This window comes from Lissotriton vulgaris, chromosome 3_1 (assembly GCF_964263255.1).
Source record: "Lissotriton vulgaris chromosome 3_1, aLisVul1.2, whole genome shotgun sequence".
In the NCBI taxonomy this organism is placed as follows: Eukaryota; Metazoa; Chordata; class Amphibia; order Caudata; family Salamandridae; genus Lissotriton; species Lissotriton vulgaris.
In genome coordinates this window covers 1041619969-1041644775 of record NC_141689.1, presented here as the reverse complement: position 1 = coordinate 1041644775, position 24807 = coordinate 1041619969, and the positions used below count along the sequence as shown (strand labels likewise).

General features: G+C 47.8%; 1 protein-coding gene across 1 annotated transcript in view; it reads left to right on the top strand.

The window, feature by feature from the left end:
- Positions 1 to 24807, top strand: part of FOCAD (focadhesin) — a 1219893-nt gene that overhangs the window by 125323 nt on the left and 1069763 nt on the right. The window contains exons 4-5 of the mRNA XM_086961452.1: positions 7616 to 7770; positions 19503 to 19607. Coding sequence (XP_086817578.1) covers positions 7616 to 7770; positions 19503 to 19607 — 260 coding nt within the window. The remainder of the gene's footprint in view (positions 1 to 7615; positions 7771 to 19502; positions 19608 to 24807) is intronic.

Here is a 24807-nt window from a genome sequence, read left to right as displayed (position 1 = left end):
TCTACCTCCAGAAGAACCCCTCCACTTTCTGCATCTCTGCTTGTAACTTTGGGTGCAGAGATGGATTTAAAGGTTTGAGCATGGCAGTCTGTTAGCATGTGAAGGGGAAACAGACTTTGACTCAAAGATTTAACTCTTTGCTGCCCAATAGTTTTTTGGATTCCTGGCCTTTAGGCAGCATGTTTTATTAGTAAGAAAGAAGGGAAACCATTGGACTACCCGTAAATGAGTCACTTCAATGCTTTATATGCACTTTACCCAATGCTTTATTGTTTGAAGTTACATTGTTTGATGTTTTGTAATGCTGTATTCTTTTTCTGTATCGTATTCTGCTATTATTATTATTATTAATAAATTAGTTTTGTAAAGCGTGCAGCTACCCAAAAAGGGTTTCCCAGCGCCTAGCACACAAATTGCTAGAAAAGGAGCAGTCAAGAACCATTTGCTACTAAAAGTGCCAAGTTTTAAGATTTCTTCGAAAGCTGAGATTGGACAGGTCATTCTTCAAGGACACCGGAAGAGAATTCCAGATTTTGGGGCCAAGACAAAAAAAGGAACGGCCTCCCATTCTTGCAAGTTTAAATCTGGGAATCACTAAGTCTCCGTGGGCTGTAGAGCGCAGGGGACGAGAAGGAATGTAAGGATGGATGAGCTCTTGTAGATACGCTGGTGCCACACCTTGTTTGATTTTAAAAATGTAACACAGGGTTTTAAATGTAATTCTTTGATCAATTCGAAGCCAGTGAAGGTCACGTAAATACGGCGAGATAGAAGCCTGTCTAGGAACTTGACAAAGAAGGCGTACTGCAGAGTTCTGAACTACCTGTAGCTTTCTCAGTACCGTTTGGCAGCTAACAAGATAGAGAACATTGCCGTAATCGAGGCGAGAGGTGATGAGTGCCTGGGCTACCGTGCATTGGGTTGAGGCAGGAAGCATCCAAATGATCTTACGAAGCCACCTCAAGATCGTAAAACACATGGCAGCAACACTCGCCACCTGTTGTCTCATAGAGGGACTATCATCAATAATGATACCCAGATTCCGGACATGGGTGACAGGTAGGGGAAAGGAACACATTACCTGTGGCCAATGGTGAGGGCCCCATAGGTCCTTGTGCTTGCCCAGGATATGCATACGAATATCGGGAAAGACCCGCCTCTTCCACAATCTCTGCCAGAGGTCTGACATAGATGTTGAAGAGCAGGGAGCTTAAAATGGATCCCTGTGTGACTCCATGTGCTGATACGCAGATCTTAGATGATGCCTTAGCAGGAAAGACTTGAAAAGTGCGACCCTCAAGGAATGAAGCAAACCAGGATAGGGCAGTGCCGTCCAGCCCAAGAGACCTAAGGGCGTTAAGCAAGAAGTTATACGACACAGTGTCAAATGCGGCACTCAAATCTAATAGAATGAGTGCCGCAGTTTCCCCTTGATCTAAATGCTGGCGCAGTTTCTCAGTAACCCCAAGCAGAGCGGTTTCAGTTGAAAAGTTGGCTATGAACCCAGATTGTGAATAATGAAGAAAGCCAACTTTATCTATGTGTTGTGTCAGTTGAGTATTGATATGTTTCTCCAAAATTTTGGAGAAAGCCGGAAGCAGAGATATAGGTCTAGAGTTAGATAGTACAGAAGGATCTGCTCTGGCCTTTTTCAACAAAGGGATGACCATGGCTCGCTTCCACTCGGGGGGTACCAAGGCCTCTCGCATAGAGGCGTTAAGAAGATCGATAAGGACACCTTTAGATGTGGCAGAGAGCTGGCAAAGGATGTTAGTAGGCAAAGGATCAAGAGGAGACCCAGATTTAATACTGTTTAAACAATTTTGGAAAGACGCCTCTTCAAATGGGTGCCAGGAAGAAATCTTGGCTATCCGATCACAATTACTGTGATAGGTAGGGTCAAATGCAGAAGCCATACTACACAAGGAAGGGGAAGGAGCAGAGAGTGACTTGTAAATAAGTTCAACCTTCTGAATAAAGAAGTCAGCAATGTTGTTACATTGATTTTCATCAAGGACAGGAGGAGTTTGAGTTTTAAAAGTTTTATATAGCGCTCTTTCACCAGCGGTTTCATGGCGCTGTTACTGGCAGATCTCCACAAAGGACAGGGGGTAGAGGACAGGGGAGAAGGAGCTACATAAAAATTTTACTGAAAAAGTAAGCTTTAAGTTTCTTACGAAACTGGGAGTATGAGGTGAGGGATCTGAGCTCCAGGGGTAATGAATTCCAGAGGGCTGGGGCAAGGGTCGCGAATTTTGACCCCCCCCCACTTTTTCCGACGAAACCGGGGAACTGTCAGTAGGAATTTGGAAGAGGATCGGAGCTCCCTAGCTGGAAGGTAGGGGACAATCTCCGAGGAAATGAAGGCAGGGGCCGTGCCCAGTCGAGCCTGGTAGGTGATGGTCGCTAGTTTGAACTGGACACGTTCCCGAACCGGGAGCCAGTGTAAGGTCTTCAGGAGGGGAGTGACGTGTGAGGATTTGGGAAGGTTAAAGACCAACCGAGCCGCCTGGTTTTGAATCATCTGCAACCGCCTGAGACTATATGCAGGTATGCCTGCATATACAGCGTTGCCATAATCCAGACGGGAGATGACCATCGCCAGGACGATCAGCTTCAAGGCCTCGAAGGTAAAAAATCGAGAGACCTTGCGGATGGTCCGGAGAGAAAGAAAAGAAGAAGAAACCACAGAGCTCACACGGGAGTGAAGAGTGAGGTGAGAGTTGAGTTTGATGCCTAACGTTTTGACCGAAGTAGAGGGGACCGGAGGGAGACCAAGGGAAGGGGGCCAAAAAAGTGAAGACCAGGGACTGGAGCAACCACCCGTCAACACCAGTTCGGTCTTATCGGGGTTGAGTTTCAGGTGGTTGAAATCCATCCAGTCCCGGATAAAAATCATAATGGACTGGAAGTTAGAAATAGAGGCAGAAGATGAAGAGAGGTTGAAAACAAGTTGGAGATCATCCGCATAGTTATATACGGTGACCTCCATTTGTTCTAAAGAAAAAATAAGGGGAGAAATGTAAAGGTTAAACAAAAGAGGTGAAAGGGAGGAACCTTGGGGGACCCCGCACTGGACCTTCCGGAAGTCCGCAGAGAAGTCACCCAGGTGAACCGCCTGGGTGCGGTCCCTCAGGAAGGAGGACAACCAAACCAGGGCCGTACCCCCGATCCCTGCCGCCGCGACACAGGAGAGTAAGATGGTGTGATCCACCGTGTCAAAGGCGGCAGAGAGATCGAGGAGGACTAATGCCTGGAATTGATTGGTGTCCCTCCCCTCCCTGAGGTTGTCGAGGACCGAAAGGACTACGGACTCCGTAGAGTGTGCGGGGCGAAAGGCAGCCTGACGGGAAGCCAATACCCCATTCTCTTCCACGAAGGTGCTCAGAGACCTGGTGACATGGCGCTCGAGCACCTTAGCCAAAAATGGTAGGAGAGAGATGGGGCGATAATTGGCAGGGATCGAAGGGTCCGCGCCAGGCTTCTTTAAGATAGGTAAAATAATAGCAGATTTCAAAGGGTTGGGAACAACTCCCCGAGAAAGGGAGCTGTTAAGAAAGTAAAGGGGGGGATCAGGGCAGGTGGTGTAAATGTGACGAAGTATGTGAGCGGGACAAGTATCAAGAGGAGAGCCAGATTTTACAAGGGGGATTAGTGAAGTAAAGGTTTCCTTAGTCAAGGGGGAAAGAGTATTTAATTGACCTTGCGGGAGAGGGCACTGAGGATCAACAAAAGAAGGGGAAGGTGGCGGGATGTTGGCTTTAATGGTGGCGATCTTATCAATAAAAAAACTGTTCAAAGAGTGACAAAGGGCCTGGGAGGGGGAGGGCTTAAGGGAGGTACGGTCTGAAAAGGCTAGGTTATGAACAATCGAGAAGATTTCCCTGGATTGGTTCTCGGCTGTGAGGATCTTGGAGGAGAAATAGGCTGTTTTAGCGGCCAGAATAGCATTCTTATATTGGGCTAATAGAGTGGTAAAGTCAGCTCTTAGGATGGAACAATAATTTCTCCTCCAGGCCCTCTCAGCGCGGCGAACCGATAACTTGATAGATTTCAAGTCATCGGTAAACCACCGATTGGCATCTTTCTCCCGTTTGGAAGTCAATCGCTTCAAGGGAGCGATAGACTCGCTGGCGGAAGAGAGCCACTGTTCAATGGTGTTAGCCTGAGCCAAGGTGGACAGACCGTGAAGAGCGGGGGAAGAAGCACTTAAAAGGGCAGACAAGTTCGTCGGGTCAAGGGAGGAGGAGATTTTTATTAAGGAAAGAAGGAGGAGGGATGGTATCAGAGCCAGCTAACATCTTTACTACCGAAAATAGAGCCCGAGGACAATTAGATTCCTTAGTTATTGTGTTAGCAACGTAAAAAATGCGTGCCTCTTTACACGCTGAATGATAACTTTTAAGAGCAGCTTTTTAAACATCTTTACAATTAAAGAGTACAATCTCCTCCATCTTCATTCTAGTGCTTTACATTTAGACTTAATACCTTTAAGATCATTTGTAAACCATGGGGCAGGGGGTTGATGAGTAAAGCTGCGTTTGGGTACAGGGGGCAGACAGATGTCAATGGCATTGGTTAGCCAGTCTGAGACAGCAGTATTTAATGAATGCAAAGGTAAGTGACATCAGGTAAGCTAGTAGACAGAATAGTATAAAAAGACTCCATATTCAACTTGCCCCAAGATCTGAGACTACCTGAGCTAGTAGGAAGGGCCACTACCCTAGATGTGGAAGGCTGCAGATTGAATGGAATTATAAAATGGTCTGACCAGTCTAACTGAAGCGCAGGAGTACTACAGTCATAGCAAAGATTGGACAAAATTGGATCCAGAAGGTTCCCCACCTTATGAGTTGGGCCCTGATTGCATAACCGTAAGCTTAGAGCCTCCAAATCAGATAAAGTGTGGCAGATGTTATTCTGATTATCTTCTAGGTAAAGGTTCAGGTCACCTAGAATTGTAAAATTTGCTGCCTTTAAAATAAAGGGAGCGATAAGGTCAGGGAAAGTTGAGAACCAGGGGTCGGGCTTCCCCGGAGGGCGATACATTAAAATGCCAGACAAGGTCCGCTGAGGGGATACAGAGAGTTTGAACAAAGCCGCTTCACACTCTGTGATGGAAATAGCTTCAAATTTACAGAAATTAGTAGATTTATAAATTATAGCAATCCCTCGCCTTTGCCTGTGTCTCGATCTTTCCTGGCAATGACATATCCAGGAGGAAGAGCAGTGGCAATGTCGGGGTCCGAACTGGCATGAAGCCATGTTTCGGTCAGAAAGAGTGCATCTGGATGTTCAGTACTAAGAAGGTCAAAAATATGCTGCTTATTTTTGGCCATAGAATGACAGTTAAGGCTTTAAAAGTACAAATTCTGGAGACCTGCCATTTTGGCAGAGGTGGTGCTGTGACAGACCTGAAGGCCAGTTCTGGGAATGGTGTTTATAAGCCGCGTAGGACCCAATGTAAAATTGCATTGAATGCAAGTAAAGCCGCGATAAGGAGGAGTACATACAGCGCATTTAGGAGAAATATACTTCTTAAGACTGTCAAGTTGCACAGCTGAGCATGTAATTCTCTTACTTACAGTAATCGCATTTTGGACATCATTTCTGGCCGCTGGGCGCGAACGGGCGCAGACGGGCATCCCTCTGGCGCGCCACCGGCGCGCGCGCTGCGCTTGCATCTGTCCACTAAAATAGTGTCAAGGACCATAGAGTGCAGCTAGAAAGTCGCTCGAAATGATACCAGCGAGAGGTGTCTGTGCGGCTAGAGAGGCTGAAAGTCACGGGCGACCATACCATAGAGTATGGAATCATGCAGAGCCAGGCAAACAACTACCATAGGTACAAAGTTAAAACGATTTTAAAACAAGAGCATTCCAAATGAAATACAACAAAAAGTATATATAGAACTAAGTTCTATGTGAATTAAAGTTTTAGTGTGCAAGTATGCGAAAATGCGGTTCTTTTTAAAAGAAAAAAACACAACTACAGTTAAAATTAGCGTTTGACAAGCATTTAGTGAAAAATGTAACTGACACTCAGGGGCTGTGCGCTTGCATCTGTCCACTAAAATAGAGTCAAGGACCATAGAGTGCGGCTAGAATGTCGCTCGAAATGATACCAGCGAAAGGTGTGGCTAGAGAGGCTGAAAGTCAGGGGGCAGCCATACCATATAGTATTAGATCATGCAGAGCCAGGCAAACAACTACCACATGTACAAATTTAAAATGATTTTAAAACAAGAGCATTCCAAATGAAATACAACAAAAAAGTATATATGGAACTAAGTTCTATGTGAATTAAAGTTTTAGTGTGGAAGTATGCGAAAATGCGGTTCTTTCTAAAAGAGAAAAACACAAAACTACAGTTAAAATTTGCGTTTGACAAGCATTTAGTAAAACATTTAACTGACACTCGGGATATATATATATTTGCCTTTCATTTAATTATTACTGATCGCCCTGATGCAGCAATTAGTAGCAAGTGGCACATATGTATATGCCACATATGTATGTTTGTCTCTGCTTTGAAGAATTATGCTGAAAGGCTGGCCTCCTTGTTAATTAGGATCATTTGGGTGCCTTATATTGGTTTTTCTTATGGAGGTATATTGAATGCATGTTCATGAAATTAAATGAAAGGCAAAGAGCATTGCTACGGGATTGGTACAAATTGGGATTTGAATTTGCTTCATGTACTTGACTACGCAATTCAATTGAAATACCAAGCTAGCAAGCCGCTTGTAAATTTTACATGCCTTGAAAATACAGATATTCTGCGAAACACAAGTTGGCTGTAGAAGATGATCATTCATATATATATATATATGTATATATATCACAGTGACTGCTGCTACTGTGCAGGTTTTAGTTAGAACCTCGTTACCATAGCAAGAGCGCTTTTTGGTTTGATAATAACCTTGGTGACTCTTAGCGAAACTTTTATTAAAAAAAAGTTCATTCACCGCCAGTCTTTGCTTTAAAGTTTCAGGGTGAACCATCAAGCAGGAGACGAGAAAAAAGGGGGGTCCCAAAACAATTTCCATAGGGATTTTTGAATAACGTTACAGCCCAAAGGCTGAACGGAATTACACCAAATCTCTCTTGAAAGCATGCTTTTTGTGATTTGGTGTAAATCCGGTTGGTAGTTTTTGAGAAATTAAGGTTCTAAATGTATGTATATCTGGATGGTTAGGTTTGTGGTACTCTTGCAGGAGTCACAGGAGCACACCATTTTAAATATTAGAGCAATCTGATTGGCCAGTCAGCCATCTCGCTGCTGTGAGTCCTGCGGGAACTTGCACTCTGATTTGTTAGCTGCAACATGAGGAGAAATGTTGCGGGCGCCAGTTCAGGTCATGTGGACTTTGTCATACGGCCAGGGGATTGTGTAAAGAGCAGAGGTAAAAAAGTTGTATGTGCATCATTGGCATAGTAGGCTAGGAACCATCACTAGCTGTTTAGTTAATAGAATAAAAACTTCCATGCAATGTTTGTTTTTCAACAAAACAAATTAATATAGCCATGTTTTTTTATCAAATGGCTACATTGTCTGTTGACTACTCGTGTAGTTAGTTTGGGATTTTCACATTGACTCTTCATTTAAATTTCAGACCCCTGCTTTAAATCTCCTGTGGGAGAAATGCTGCAGTGACAATGTGGTGGTGAGGACAGCCTGCTGCGAGGCTCTGGTGGCACTCGTGGCGCAGGATCATGCCGACTTCAGTTATATTCTCAATGGCATTCTTAACCTGATACCTTCTGCCAGGTATTATTCACTTCTCCTTTTCAGGTCCACTTTGTGCTACTGTGTCTGATGTTTGTTATTGTTTAGTGCTGTGTATGTTATCAGTTACAATCAAAACCAGAATAACGGTGAGATGTAAAAAGTCTTAGACATCGTTGTGTGTTTTGCAGTATTCTGTGTAGATGGTCTAAGTATTACATGCATTAATGCTGTTGTGCAGGTCACATATGTTGATATCTTGCAGTGCCATATTGAAATTGAAGGCTAAGAAGGCAGCACATTTGATGTTAGGATTTGGTGATTGGGTGAGTAGAAACTAGTTTTACCTGGTGAGCGTGATTGGCCGAAATGGCTGATGACCATTGTAGTACTGTAAGGCTCATCCTAAAAGCTGTAAAGTCAAAGAAGTACTTTGGCCAACCTGTAACAGAGATGTGGCTTCTCCTATATTCTGAATGGTAGTTTCTGATGGATAATTCTACCTTCATATTACTCTCCGTTGGATATTCCAGGCGTATCTGGATCTGAAAACCTCGGACATAGCTCCTCGGCACAGGTAGGGAACACTGGCTCAGTCTCGACTTTGGATTTGGGGTTGTGATGTTGTCCCTGGAGCCGTATAGCTTCAGCCACTACATCATTTCTGTTTTTTTTCCGCCTTTCGAAGTGGGTCTGGAGCTTCTTCGCTCTACTCTGAGGTGAAGATCTTTTTGCTCTCCAAACGTTTTTGGTACAATGCTTGGGATTTGTCCCACCAAATAAGTCTGGGTTAAAACACTTCTGTGGGTGTGATGAGTAGATGTCCATTACAGATCAACATGAAGATTGTGTGTGCAGCCTTGGTTTCAGGCATGACTACTCATCATGTGACCTTGGCCTCCTAAATAGTCTGAAGGCCATCAATGAGTTGAAGCAAAGATCTGTATGGCCTGTGCTAGGGTTTAATGGAAGGGATGTTGAAATTCAATACACGATCTAGAACTAGGGCGAGGTCCAGATCTAAATCTTGGTCCTCCTAATCCCCTAGGTAAAAGAAAAGAAGTCATAAGAAGAAAAAGAATCACTACTTTTTTTTCAGAAGCTCGAAATCCAAAGCTAAGTCTCTACCTCGTGCTACTCCTCTGCTCCAGAGTTAGTGACATGGTCCCCTAGGGCTTTGCTAACATTGATACTTTCTCTTCCACCACCCATAACAATGCCGTTGTACCCTGGGTTTCTGACATTGGGGGCGGACTCAGCCTTCTTTATCCCGGCAGTGCTTTGGATGTTCAGGAGCGCAGCAGTTCTATCTGGTGCACCTGACGGTACTCCGGGACCCTTTGAAGTTCCGTTCACCATCACTCTTTAGCACCAATTCTTCCCCTGGTGCTGTACATGTTCCTCCCAATGTCATCTAGCTCCGATCCCATACTGGGACAAAGTACAGAGTTGCCAATCCCGATGTCAGTTTCAGGCTGGCATCGCTTTCAACACCATTTCTAGCTCCAGCCTCCTACCCCAACACCTCAAAAAGCTCTTTTGCCACATGTAAGGTGAGGATCAGCGCCTCCCAGACAAGGAACAATTTCAAGAACCGGCCAATGTTTATGTCAATATTCAAGCACAATCCACACTCTTTTCAGCGTAGGCATGGACCAACAGTTCCCCAGATGGCCATGGGGACACTGATGACGCTGAGCCTTGACCCTCTAAAGCATCAGATCTTTTGGCCCTTCAGAGTGCCAGTGGGCTGGATAAATCACCAGAAATTGAGATTGATCCAGCTCTGGGCCCGGCTTTTCATTGGACCTTTCTTACTTTTAACAGATGCCGCCCGCAAGGTGGTGTACTGAGCATGGCAGGGTGCATGAGTTATGGAATGCATTGTGCACTGCATAACACAACAGAGCTTTTTTGGTTTTGTGTTCACTGAATCACAACTACCCTTTAACTGAAGCTTTGTCACTGACTATTTATTATGAAACTAATTGAAAAATGAAAGTTATTACCCTGGCACTTTGCTGATGGCATATGTTAAAGGAAATAAATGACCAACAAAAAGACGAACAGAGCAGGCGTTTGAGTTACGTTGTGCAACTTGAATTGCATCCTATAACTGACTTTTTCGATATTACGTTCACTGTGACAAACCTACTCTCTAGCTGTGCTTTTTCAGTGAGTATGAATTTTATTTTTATTATATACTGGATTTATCTGCCATGTTGCCATATTTAGGAGATCATAAATATTGTGAGAAAATTCAATGCAAATTTCTAGCAGCACCCTATACATCCTGGAGTAAAATCGGATGATTTTTCAAGAGTTCTACAACACACACAGTACATTAGAAAATGGGGTTCTTCTTCGCAATTGACATGATCATAAGGAATACAAAGAATATCTGAGTTCTTCCAGGAGCAATGTTTTAATTCTTTTGATCATATACAAAGATATATTAATTTTAGGAGTGACCTTGGACAAGATTTTCTAACATGTACTTTAGTTGAGGAACATATGCTCTTTCATCAGGTTTCATAACCACTGAAGAGCATAACGATCACTGCAATGGTAATGACATCACACAGCCTTTGGCACTATCATGACATCACATGAATCAATGTTATTGCTGTCGGACCGAGAGGAAAGGGGCATATGACTTCTGACCCTGATGTCATCATAAGAAATACGCTCACAACATATATAGGTGAACTTCCACATCTCTTCAGCTCCAATCATGCCCTTGTGGTATAGTCATGTCAGTCGGTAATTCCAGAAGTAGCAGCAAAGCATGTAACACCACAGTGCTTTCAGAGATGTTTTGGTAACTCATTTCCTGCTTAGGGAGTCTTGTATTTTGCATCTTATGTACAGAAAGGAGGCAGTTCAGTCTTGCCGATTGGGTGTGTCTATGTTCTTCTTTTCTTTTGGCCCGTCCTCTTTGCCTCAAACATTGGAGAGCTCCTGGCTCTATTAATTACTATCCGTCATCGGCCACAAGACTGCCTCTTTTAAGATTAAGTCATTTAATTGAAAGAAAAAATTATGTCAAGGCCAAGATACCCCATAACATTTTCATTTAAACTTCTCTATGTGTATTATCCATGCAAGCACTGTGAAATATACCAATATCATATGCAAAACATCTCAAATTCTCAAACAGGTTCTCAACACTTTCAGTCTAGAAAATTCCAGCTGAAACATGGGGTTCGTGGGAGGGGAACTGTTCAGGTAAGCTCCACTAAGCAGTTGGTTATACTGCTAACACACAATCTAGCAATATACCACGAGTGAAATTGAAAACCAACCTGCTCCCTTGCGGAGAAAACATCAGATACATAATTAACACCAAAATATCACCTCAAATGATCGGTTACCATGACCTATTCTCCTACGTTGATGAGCTCTTAGTCTCAGAATTCTAGCTTTCAGGAAATCCTGGGCAGCCTTGATTGGAAAACAATAATGTGCTTTCCCCTTTCCCTATCGCACCTGAGCAGATTAACACAGTGATCCCTCAAGTCTCATGACCAGGAGTACCCTCTTAATCTTTTTCAGTGATTGGGTTTCAGGGTTATCAGACTCATGTCTGGAGATATTTGGATATGATGGTCTCTAATGGTCAGTACTTTCAATCTGGAACCAATGTGGTGATCAATGCTTACTGCTTATGGCCCCACATCTCCATATGAACCTTCCCCAAAGCACTTGTCTCTCCTGTAGAGAGTTTGTTAGGCAGGGAGAAAGCTTGTAACGCAGTAATACGCATCTCTATTTCTGTTTAAGACCACACTCTCTTAAAAGTTCTGAATCATGGTCTTCAATTTGGAGTAGTACGTTTGACTAGGGTACCCCAAGTGATGGAACTTTGTGACTCAAGCCTCTTCTCTAGCAGGTCGACCTTCGTTCGAGTTTGAGCTATTGACGATTCAAATAATAATGCAACACCAATAACTCAAGCTTTCAATCATGTGAGACCTATTGGATTATTATTACTATTGCTTGTTTTCATTCCTCTATTGCTACATAATCTAAGGAGTTCTTTCTCAGAGGCTGCCTTTTGTTCTGCCGCATAGAGTGCACATAGATGGAAGTGTGGCTCAGGGGTTAGAGGCGGCAGACCTAGAGCTTGAGTTCGGCCCTGGACCAGGGTTCAATTCCCCGCCTCGGCGGGTCTTGGGCTCAAAAAATTCCACAGACTCGTTAATTCTCGCTCCGGTGCCTTCTCGACTCACGGGTTCACACTCTGCGACTCTGGGCAATAGCTTGCTTAATCTCCACAACGGCCCCCCGCGGCGGGATGCCTGGCTTTCACCTTGTGGATACCCTGCCAGGGTAATCTCACAGGGGAATACCAGGACGGGTTCCCTAAGCAAGCGCGGAGATGCCCCAGGGTAAGTCATTCATTTCATTATTAACAGCATGCTCAAGTCAGAGATTATTAGTGCAGCGCACTGGTTCATTCCGTAAGAGGACTGCTCATTTGAGCCTCCACTATCGCTAACTTGCAGTCTGTTGTACTTTGTACCCATAAGAGTATGAGAGAGCAGGGGGCGTGGCTTGGGCGCCGATGGCGATGGTCGCCTGAGAGCTCGGCTCCGGGACTAAGCCCAAGATTATCCTGAAATTCGGAGGCTGCGGGGCACCCCAGACCCCGCATTCTGCTGAGCGTGCCGACGGCAACCTGCCGGGGGCCCTGGTGGAGTTTGGACGAGGGTTGCTCCGAAGAAATACCGAAGTTTGCGGAGTTGCGGAGTGCGACCCAACATGGCGCCCGGACTCCTTTGTCCCCTTGATCGACACTACTGAGTTGAAGAGGTGTCGCGGGTGTCGACTGGCGCCCGGCTTCGCCATCCTCGGTTGTTCTGGACATTGGACTTTACAGGATTGGACCTTTTGCAACGGATTTGCACTCGGTTGGACGGCCGGAAGGGTGCCCGCGCACTGGAGGGCACCGGGAGCAGACGCCCTCTGATCCAAGCGGTGGCCCGCCTCGCGACTCCGCAACTAGCTACGTCTTCCTGGCCAGTCCAACTACATGGGAGGCGCGACACTCTGGCGCCACAGATCATCCGAGGGAGTTGGTGGCCCTCACCCCGGGGCTATAGTGGGTGACCGGTTCTGTCCGACTCGGCGACGGCTGTCTCCGCCCCCTCATCGGTGCCCTCGGACGCCGTGGCGGTGGCGTGAGCCGAAGCGGCGGAGTCTCCACAAGCTCTGGAGAAGGAGATCGCCCGTACCCGAATTGAGGACAAGCACCCGGGAAGGTCGTGATCGACACCTGTACACGGAGGCACCTACTCCGGGACCCTCACGGAGTGCCCCTGGCAGCATGGGGAAACCTAAAGGAGCCAAGGGATCCACCCAGACCACCTCGGACTCTGAAGCCCAGGACAAAGAGGAGCATGGGGACCCAAAAAGTTCTGGTAGTGCGCCAATGCAGCAACAGTTCGACCGTGTCCTGCAGGCGATAGAGGCTACGAGGTCGGCCCTCCAACAGGACATTGCTCAGGTGGCGACGAGCCTGGGCCTCCTCAGGGCGGACCATGGCAAACTCTCAGACCGGGTCAAGGAGGTGGAGGGCACGGTGAAAACTTTGGAGCCGGCGCAGCGAACCTTAGCTGCGACGATAAAGGACGCCTTATCCCGAATCGAGACCCTCGAACGGAGGGCGGAGGATGCGGAAGGCCGCAACAGGAGGAACAACATCCGAGTGGTGGGCCTGCCGGAAAAGATCGAGGATGGCGACATGGTGCGATACTTGGAGACCTGGCTCCGAGACACGGTGGTCCCGGAGGGTCTGTCCTCCTTCTACACTCTAGAACGGGCCCACAGAGTCCCAGCACGGCCCCCACAGCAGGGACGTACCCCGAGGCCGGTGGTGGCGCGGTTGCTGCATTTTCGGGACAGGGACTTAATCCTCAATGCCGCCAGGCACAATGGCCCGTTCCAAGTTGCGAACAGTCAGGTGAACATCTTCCCTGATTACACCTACGAGACGCAGCGCAAACGGTTCTCCTTCCTAGCGGTTAAGCGCGAACTCAGGAGCGAGGGCATTCAATATTCACTCCTATATCCTGCGAGGCTCCGCATCATTGTCGACGACAAAACCCAGTTCTTCGACACCCCGGAGGAGGTCTGTGACTGGCTCGAACTGTACCGGACGGGGAAAGATGGTTTTGGCTCCTCGTCCCAACAGGCAGATGAGCCGGAACAAAGGAGGCGATCCAAGAGGGTCAGGAATCGCCGCGGCCGCACCGGAGGGCCCTCGACTGCGGAGACATCATCGGAACGGAGGGGAATGTTGGAAGTACTGTCGGAACTGTCGGGAGCAAGAGACGAAGCCATCGAGGAGGAAGAAAACCCGGGGGCTCAGGGGGCACCGTCGGACTCGGAGGATTCAGTGGCAGATAGTACCCATACACCGGTGATCACACCGAAATCGGTGGAGGACCTTCTAGATGGACAAGGGTAACGGGGTATGCTGCCTTGTTTTGGGTGGGGGCCCGGCAGGGGGGAGGCGGTTGCCGTCCTTTATTGCTGACAACGAGGGAGAGAGGGTTGGGGGGCCTCTGCTTTTGCCCCGGAAGGTTTTGACACTGGTTGGGGCTTGTTATAGTCCTGGTGGCCTGGGCGACGAGGGCCCACTGCCTCCGCCCAGCCCACACCTGGCCCATAAGGCCTTCCTACGGTGGCGACCGTAGGACTAGTGGGGGTTCTGGGGTTGATGTACGACGAGGTTTGGATGGGATCTAGATGGTGCAGTTTGGGTCCTGTTCTGGGGCGGGTGGGGGGGGGGGCTTTGTTGGTTCTTGGGTGGTTTGGTTTTGGTTGGGGAAAATGGCCGCCATCAGCGCTGGGAGGATTGATGCTTTTTCTTGGTGGGGACCCGGATGGGGGGACTGTGCAAGAACAATCTGGGACAATGGCTGATGTTGCTAACTTGAAATGTGTTACTTGGAACGTGAGGGGGCTTCACACTATGTCCAGGCGCCACAAGGTCCATGCTTATTTAGTGCGTAGGGGAGTGCAAATGGCGCTGCTGCAGGAAACGCATCTGAACAAGGCGGAAGGGGCGGCGCTTCAGCGTAGATGGCGGGGGCAGGTCTTTTCCACGTCGTACTCTGCTTATGCCAGGGGGGCGTTAATATGGATCAGGGCAGGGGTCCCCTTCCAGGTTACGAGGACAGTGTTGGACCCAGAGGGGCGTTTCGTGGCCATCTCAGGCACACTAGGAGGGAGGGACCTGAACGTTTGCTGTGTGTACGCTCCTAATGTAGACCAGACTGCCTTCCTTTCCAGGTTATCGGGCTCGTTGGCCCACTTTTTCGCCGGGCCCCTCCTGTTGGGGGGAGACTTTAACTCCGTAGTGGATGTGGACATAGACCGCTCGCATCCCCCGCTCCCCGATTCCCCGGTCCGTCGCACGGCTAAGGGTCGTCAGGATTGGCAGACCCGCTGGGGTTTGACGGACATTTGGAGGGCGCATCACCCCGCATCTAGGGATTATTCATATTTCTCGAGCCTCCATGAGTTGCATGTCAGGCTGGATGGTTTTCTTGGTTCGCCCGAACTGGTTTCGGCAGCGGTCCGATCAGAGTACTTATCGAGGACCATCTCGGACCATAACCCCCTCCTGCTGGACATTCGCTGGTTTCCTGGGACGCCGGCGGTACCCACCTGGAAGATGCGACCCGAGATCCTCGAGGACAGTGTCTTCAGGGCAGACCTGGGGGGGAGAATATCGGATTATTTTGCGTCCAACGGCGGCTCCGCGAGTACTAGGGCGTTCGAATGGGACGCTTTTAAGGTAGTGGTGAGGGGCTACTGTATCTCTAAGAAGGTGGGCATGAGGCGCGTTATCCTGGCTGATTTGGACACGGCGGACCGGGCACTCCGCGAGCTTGAAGTTAGCCGCCCCGGACACCCGGAATTGCAAACACAAATGGTGGAGGCGAGGGAGAGGGTAGCGGTGGAGGTCGAACGGCTCCGCTGTTTTGATTATAAGGCCTATACGGTCCGGTCTATCGCGGAGGGAGACAGGTCGAGTGCGTTGCTGGCCTGGTTGGCCAACCCTACGCGCCAGTCCCAGACGATGACAAATATGCGTGGGGCAGATGGGACCGAGGTATACACCCAACCGGAGATTCTTCGTTGCTTCCGGCATTATTATGAATGTTTATACCGCAGTCGCTCCGCACGTGACCCAGACCGGCTTGATAATTATCTTCGCCCACTGGAGCTCCGCACAGTAGGACAGGAAGTGGCGAAAACTCTGGGTTCCGATATCGACTTGGGGGAGATCCGCGGGGCCATCAAAAGGATGGCGAGGAACAAGACCCCGGGCCTGGATGGCCTACCGGTGGAGTTCTATGCAGCTTACGCTGACCTCTTGGCCCCTCGGTTACTGGTGGTCTACAGGGAGGCGAAGAGGTTGGGGCGACTCCCGAGCTCGATGTGTGAAGCGTTGGTGGTTCCTCTCCTCAAACCGGGCCGAGACTCATCTGACCCGGGGTCCTACCGTCCCCTATCAATGTTGACGGTGGACTACAAAATATTGAGCAGCATCTTGGCCTCGAGGCTGCTGGGACATATGAGTTCCCTGGTGCATGAGGACCAGGCCGGTTTCATCCCACGGCGGAACACGACTATGAATATTCGAAGGTTGTTCCGCTTGCTTGGGGAAACATTTGTGGATGCCCCGTCCCCGGTAGTCTTGTCGGTGGACCTGGAGAAGGCTTTTGATAGCCTAGAGTGGGACTACCTCTGCACGGTGTTACAGAGATTCGGCCTCGGGGAGCGATTTGTTCGATGGACCGCGGTTCTATATGCTTCTGCTTCGGCCAGGGTCCGATCGGGCCCATTGATTTCATCGCGGTATCCGGTGGAACGAGGCACGCGGCAGGGGTGCTCCTTATCCCCGCTTCTTTTTGCGCTAGCGGTGGAGCCACTGGCGATGCACCTTCGCTCGGGAGCCCACTATACGGGCTTATGGACGGCTGCGGGCCCGCATTATGTCTCGCTATATGCGGACGACCTGTTGCTTTTCCTGGAGGACCCGGTCGACGCTTTGCGGGGAGCGGAATTGGCGCTTACGGAGTTCGGAGCGGTCTCAGGCCTCCAAGTGAATTGGTCTAAGACCTGTCTCTTTCCGGTACGCAGGGGTACCCCCACCCCTGCGCTACGTAGGGAGATCAGATGGGAGCCCGACTGCTTTAAGTACCTTGGGGTATTCGTTTACCACGACCAACCCGACCTCCTAGATGGGAACATTGCCCGCTGCATTCGAGCACTCCGAGGTTGCATGGACTTTTGGGCCACGCTGCCGCTCTCAGTGGCGGGACGCATCGCCCTGCTCAAAATGGTGGCGCTTCCCCGGTTATTGTATTACTTCCGGACTTTGCCGATCTGGGTCCCACCGGCCACGTTTCGTCGCTTGCGCTCTATGGTGGTCGGGTTCCTCTGGGGAACGGGCCGGCGACAGGTGGCCCTCAATACCTTGATGAGGCCGAAGGACGAGGGGGGGCTCGCTGTGCCGGACTTCGAGAAGTACCATCTGGCGGCGCAGCTCCAGACCTTCACCCAGGAGATAGCCAGGGAATTCAGGGGCCCGGAGGACGGTAGAGGGACGGGTATGGCCAGGCACGTTCTCTCCTTTATAGCGCTGCGACAACGCTTGGTCCTGCGGGACTTATCGATGGAGGAGCGGACTATCCGACTGTGTTGGAATCGGGCTCACGCCAGAGGCCAACTAAGAATACCATACGCGCCTGAAATACCGTTGGGGATGCTGACGGCCCTCCCCCATGGAGGGGATTGGTCACGATTGGCGGCCTGGGAGGATTCCGGTTTACAGCTCGTCGGTGATCTGTACGAGGACGTAGCGCTCCTATCCTTTCAGGATCTCATTGACCGCTTTGGGATCCCCCGGGGCGATTTCCTGCTGCACTCGGCCATTGTGCGAGCGATCCAGGCGCACTGGCAGAACGGGCTGGAGGAACCCCACTTGTCTCAGGTGTGCCAGTACGTAATGATGTCGGCGGGCACGGTGAAGGCGGTCACTTGCCTCTACGGCAGGTTGATTGCCGAGGGATTGGTTCCTCTCGCCACATTGAGGACCCGCTGGGAGGAGGACATTGGTAGGGAGATCCCGGAGACGACCTGGGCCCAGTTGGTGAGACGTGCCTGGAAGGGCACACATAGCGCCCGTTTCCAACTGGTCCTCTATTATGTTCTCCATAGAGAGTACCTGACCCCGGTAAAGATCAGGCGTTATTTTGCCACGGCTTCAGCGGAATTCCCTAGGTGCCCGGCTCAGGAGGCGGACCTCCTACACATGTTATGGGCCTGTCCTGGACTGACGTCCTACTGGCAGGAGGTAGCGACGACTCTGGAGGAGGTGACGGGGAGGCGCTTATCATTCGATGCGGCGGTGGGGCTCTTGCACTGGTTCCCCCATACCCCCCGGAATAAAATTTCCAGTAAATTTATCGACCTGGGGCTCCTCCTTGCTAAGCGAGAGGTGACCAGGAACTGGAAGGCACGAGCTGGTCCGGCAGGCAGCAGATGGCACAGTGAGCTTCTGAAATGGGCGGCGGGAGAGAGCGCGCTAAGATATCAGCTGGCTTGGAGGCAGGGTAATGAGAAGGCGCAGGAGGCCGCGTTGGAGTGGGAAATGCTAGTACAGGCCCTCAGGGATTATTGTGCCCCCAGCGACTCCGAAAGTGAGGAAGCGACTCGCCCCGAGTCCCGATGAACGTCAGCACTGATAGTCCTATTACCTTCCCCGTGGGTCAAATAGTAGATCCTATGTTGATAAGCTCCCTGGCGCTGGTGGTGGGGGGGGGGGTTTCACAGTTAGTAGGTATTTTGAGGGGGGGGTTTATTTTGGGGGTTTTGGGTTTATTTGGAAAAGCAGATGACGGACAGTGTGTTATCCGGACCAGCTCCAGCATTCTGCTGACCCCTGTTGCATTTCGCCGCCCGACCCCAGGGTTGCGGGCCAGTTGGCTGTGTACAGACTTTACGGAGGGGGGCCAGAGGGCTTTATTCTGTATATGTTGCGTATAATACAATGCTGGTCGCTACTGTACTGATTTACTGATTCCTGCAATAAAAATATATTTAAAAAAAAAAAAAAAAAAAAAGAGTATGAGAGAGCAGGATGACAAAGCGGAGAGTTGCCACTTACATCCACGTCTGGCTCCCTAGCCCATAAGGTCCTCTGAAAATACCAAAATGTACTGCACCCCTGCTTCTTTTATGCATAATATATGACCGCGTGCTGTGTTTGTTACGGAGGGCCGCAAGGGGTTTCTTAACAAATTAGTATTAGTGAGATGCAATACTTGAATAAAAATGTTAACAGTCCAGAAGCTAAAGGAGAGAACTGTGAAGACAAAAGACTGAAGTAAGATACCTTCCTTCCAAGTGGATTGGGTATTGTTATTACAAGGCTTTGTTATTCTTTGCAACGTAATATAGGGGGAAGAATGGCGTGGGGTAGTTCCACTAGAAAAACTGGTTTCTGTTGAAAACTTAAATATTTAGCTTGTCTCAGTGTGCCCAATTAAAATTGTGGTGGGGTGGTCAGCAGACTGGGCAAAAGCAGGCAATGGTTGGTATTTCTCATGATGAAAATGTGCATTCTCGTTTGCTGTTAAAGTTGTTAGTCTATTTACACTCCTTAGCACTGGATGAACATAGGATAGTATTTTGTGGCAAGAGTGTTCTACGGATAGATGTAAATGGTAACCAACTATTCATTATTTTCACAGCAATGTACAGGGGCTGGTGAACGCAATTGGAAAACTGCTGCAGAAGCAAGTCCTTGAGAAGGAAAAGCACGCCGAAGAGCCATCTCCATGTTTGTATGGAATACGGTGAGTGCCAAAAAGCTTTTTCTTACGTGAAAGAAAAACTACATAAGCTCCTCAAAATCACTTTGTGGAGTGAAATATGTATCTTTTTAAAGACCTCGAATGGTTCAGCCATTAATCATATGTTGCTTCTAACAGTTTTAATGTCCTCATTAGTTTATTAGAATCTTGACCTGCGGTGTTGAGTCTCTGATATAACAGATATCTCACCTTATAATGAGAGAACTGACCTGAAACGTGGTGAAAATCTCTTGCAGTTCAAGTGAGTTTGTGGCAAGTTGTTAGGCAGGGCTAAATCAGTAGAGCCCAACATTTCTTTGTATTTAAGTGAGAAAAGTGTGCTTTGCAGTTCGTTTACCTGAATTTAATGTTTGACCTGGAACTCCTCTATTCCTGAACAATGTGCTCCCTGCTGCTTGTGTTAGGGCTCAAACTGTTAGTCACAGCACTTGGCCATTGACGTGCATGAACTGCTGCTGCGTTCATGCATATTTGCCCAGCTGCCCCGGTATGTGTTGTCTCGTCTTTTGTATCTGTATAATCCAAGTTCTTCCATTTTCCACTGCACAGTCGGCGCACAAGCTTGTTACAAACAGTTTGCTATAACTGACACACACAAGAAGTCCATATAATATTTTGGAAAACGCACTCTGTGCCATAATCACAACTTGTTCTCCAATGAGCCACTTATCACTAAATGTAAAATTCATGCCACGGGAGCAGTTCAATTTAATTTGGCACGGGAAGAATCAAAAGGTAACTGGTGAAACTTGGAAACCGAGCTGGCACTAGGCTCCCCAGAACCCAGTGTGTCTGTGTAATTCCACAGATATATAAAAAATATAATGCATGAAGGTGTGTACAGGTGTAAGGGCACAAGTATTAACTTGAAGTAATACTTGTGCCCTTACTCCTTTACACACCTTCATGCATTATATTTTTATTATTATTATTTTTCGTTTTATAGTCTGCTTTTGAGTTTTCATATTTTTAATTTACGTTTTTTTGAGCTGGCACAAGCATGTTGCACACACCACGAATTTGGGCACAAGTTATGTACACTATACACGGAGTGAGTTTTTGGTCACCATTACCAACAGCGAATCACAATGATGCGTATATATAGAGTGATACTAGAGAGTATATAATGTTGATATGTCACACATATATGTATATATTTTTCTGTAGTGATACTCCCTGAAGAAGGGCTCCAGGCCCGAACTGCATAGGAGTTGAAGCGAGATGCATTCTAACATTGCAATTATGTGAAAATAACATAAAAATCACAAACGATTATTTGACAAAAGAAGATAATTCAGAAGAAATAAAACTTTATTTTGAAAATCATTGAAAGTGTAAAAGAACTAATTTGTGTGGAGCTCTTGCAATTACACCCAAGAACAAGAAGGTGTGCACAAAGGGATGGGACCAATGATTTGTTGGAAACACATGTTAAGTACATAATTTGAACGCCCAGGACACGAGGCGTTACCTTTATAGCACCCGTAACTACAAGATAAGATACATGTTTCTACGGAAAAAACTGAAGAAAAAATTAGGTTGTGCACTAATCATTCATTTTTATTAATTCCAATCAGGGACATCTATTTCTGGGTAGAGGTGGGCCACTTGAGGCATCCTTAAGGGTCCATGTTTTCTCAGGGAGGCTGAAAGTGCTGGATCCAGACAGTATTGTCTACAAAAAAGGTGATTCTCACAAGAGTAGAGAACGTTCTCTACCTCAGACTCTGACACCATTTGGTGTGGCCATAATTCATGTCTGGGTACTTTCGCTCTAGCCTCAGTGCATCATATTTCAGCCAGCCTACCCCTCTGGGCCAGTAGTTCCCACCAGAACCTAGCAAGCCTTTGTCTGGAAGTGCGGATCGACAGATCACCTATTCCCATTCTTCAGGGCTCTAAAAATCCACTTGACCGTTCGCATTTGCAAGTTATATTTAATGAGAGCGAGCTATTCTTAGGTCCTACTCGCCCTTTCTGGCGAGTAGGAAGACAAACTAACTTTTGTACTCTGTCTCTGAAAACGGAGCAAATGTGACAAAATAACAAGATGTAAAGGCATTTTTATTGCTCACAAAGTGATTGATCAATAAAGATGCCTTTAAATCTTGTTATCTTGTCACATTTGCTCCACTTTCAGAGACGGAGGTCAAGTAGGTTGCAGTTAGGTCGAGGGGATTTTTCAAGGTACTAGACCTGCAGGACTAGTACCATTTTTAGGATGTTTCGAGTCGTGTTCTTGGATTACTAAAATAGATTACACCAGAAAATGAATACACCTTCTGTAGGTGCTAGACTTTGACATCCTAGATGGTTCCTAAGGCTTCCCTGCATCAATGGCTGTTTTATCTAACCATAAAAGTCAAGAAGGAGACAATCTTCCAACTGTGAGCAACCCTCCTCACTGGTACTCAGCGGGCTGTACGCTGTCTGACAGGTCATTGTGGCCCTCCTTCCTATCCTCTGCTCACCTAAAATGTTTTTCTCATAACCAACTTTTTATTCACCCCTCAGCAATTTCTGGAGGGTGAGGTCTGGGGCTATGATACACTACCTGCAAGTATGGGGATAGACTTTTCGAGCAATTCAACTATGTTGGTTGTACACCTTAACTGAGTCTGTTCAAGATAATCTTTTGGATGCTATCCAAGCTATTTTCCGGCCAGGACACAGTATATAACTTGGATTCCTATCGGGTTTTGATGATTTAATTCCTGGTTGGCCCTGGGGCTGTTGCGACACTGGTACTTTTAGACCTGTCAGCTGCCTTCAAGACCAAAGAGCATTCCATTCTGAAAAAACTCATCTAAAGTGGGACCATGTTCCCCACCAAGCTGAATTTTACAGGCTGGTAGGGAACATGCCCATGCCCCCAAAACCAATCACAACACTGCATTGCAGAGTTGTGATTGGCTATGAGGAGCCTGTATCAGGGGCGGCTCCTCCATGTGGGTGGAGGAGTATTGCTCCACTACTTTCTTGCAGTGCGAGAAGCAGAAACATAAAATGGTATTAGAAATACCATTTTATGTTTCTGCTTTCTCGCATAAAGAGTTTGGTTGGGGGCGGGTGGGTGGCGGTCCTGCTTGAGGGCAGGGAGGAGTGACTAGCCCAATATTGCGGACCCTACCTCTTTGTTCGACCCTCTGGGGCTGACCAAAACAGTCTTGCGCACTCTTTTCTCCATGTAGGCTGCATGCCGCCTACATTCGAGAAAATGGCCACCCCATAGACGCCTGTGGGGTCGGCGTCCCAACCAATCACAATGGTGCCATTGCAGCGTTGCGATTGGCCTATGGGAGAGGAGGGAGGCTGCCTGCTTCCCGTTACTGCAAAGGCAGGAAAGCAGGAGCTGACCGAGCAGAAGACGCCGCACCCAAGAAAGGTAAGTTTTTTTATTATTATTTAAACCCCCCCTCCCTGCACGACACCCCCTTCCCTTGGGACCATTCGCCTGTCCCCGCCCCCCTCGCAACACCCCCCCCCCCCCCCGCCCTTGGAGCCATGCCAGCTGAGGCTTGCCTGTATTCTTCCTGATTTCTGGACTCAGGAGAAGCGAGGGGAGTCTGCCAGCGGAAGAGGTAAGTGTTTTTTTTATGTACCCTCTGCTACTCCTCTCTCCCCCGCTCTCCACCCTCATTCCCTGCCAGCCGCTACTGAGTTGGGCGACTGGGTGGCCAGGAGCTCAAATGAGTTGTATCCTTTCTATATGACTGTAAGCAGTTCACTGTTACCCCTTTTCTTTCCACGCATAAGCAATTGAACTGTGGTGTCCCAAATGGGTCAGTCCTCTCCCCAATGGGTTTTAATCCTTTCTCCTACAAATCCAAGAGGTCAGTTTCTACATGTACGTGGACAACACTCAAATCATATTTACCTCGTCTAATCCAAGTGCAAATATGAACTTTGTACAAGATGGAAAGTCTTTGGCCAACTACCTTCCTTTAACACACTAGTGGATATCTTCTAACTTCCTAACGATAAATTCTACCACAACTGAGGTGCTGATAACACCCAAAGCATCTCATTCATGCCGAAACTGCCACACACCAGTAGTCAACGTGTTGAGTCAATATAAGTTGAACTACACTAAGGCCATTTGTTAGCTTGGAGAAGTGTGGCTCACTGGTTAGAGGAGGCAGACCTGGAAGCAGATGTCAGCCCGGGACCAGGGTTCAATTCCCGGCTCGGTGGGGTCTTGAGTCCTAAAATGTCCATGGACTCGACAATTCCTGCTCCGGTGCCTACTCGATTCACAGGTTCACACTCTGCGACTCTGGGCAATAGCTTGCTTAATCTCCACAACGGCCCCTCGCGGCGGGATGCCTGGCTTTCACCTTGTGGATACCCTGCTGGGGCTATCTCACAGGGGAATACCAGGACGGGTTCCCTAAGCAAGCGCTTAGATACCGGGTCGGTGATTTGCGCTATATAAATACATGTACATTTACATTACATTTACATCTCCCTGAAAAACGTATTTATCGGCATCAACTTGTGTATAATGCTGCTGCTTGTCTTATATTCGGCATCTCAAGACCTGACCAGATATCACCATTCTTAAGGAAGTTTGAACTGGCTACCTATTCAGTCTAGTGTTTCCTTCAAAGCCCTTACCATTGTTCATAAAATCTTAAATCGCCATTGTCCTACCTTTATCCTACCTTTATAACCTCCAAATGTTTACTTTCTCAGACAAACAAAACGTTATGCTCTATCAATAAGTTCTTACAAACTGTGTCATGACCTAGAAGGCTTACAAATCGGGAAAGATTCTTCTCCTTTGCCACACCACAATGTTGGAACTCTCTTCCAGCTCTCATCCTGAACTCATTTTAATGAAATTCTGGAATTCCATTAATACTCTCTCTTTTTGTGCTCATTATATTACCAGCTTTAATACCAAGATACTTAGCATAAGGGTGTTCTACAAATGAATATAGCATAGCATAACATAACATATGGTTTATTCCCAGAACTGGGTGCAATGAAAATGAGAAAGCAAGGGTAAAACTGAAGACCATTTAGGCTCAGTATACCAAGAAATTGGATACTGGAAGACTGGATATTTTACTGTAGGTACCCCTTGAGAGGGGTCTCATCATCTGAGCCCTGCAGTTATGGTCCTGTATTGCAAGACCACCACAGCGCTGAACCATGGCTGTGAGGCCCATGGGGTGTG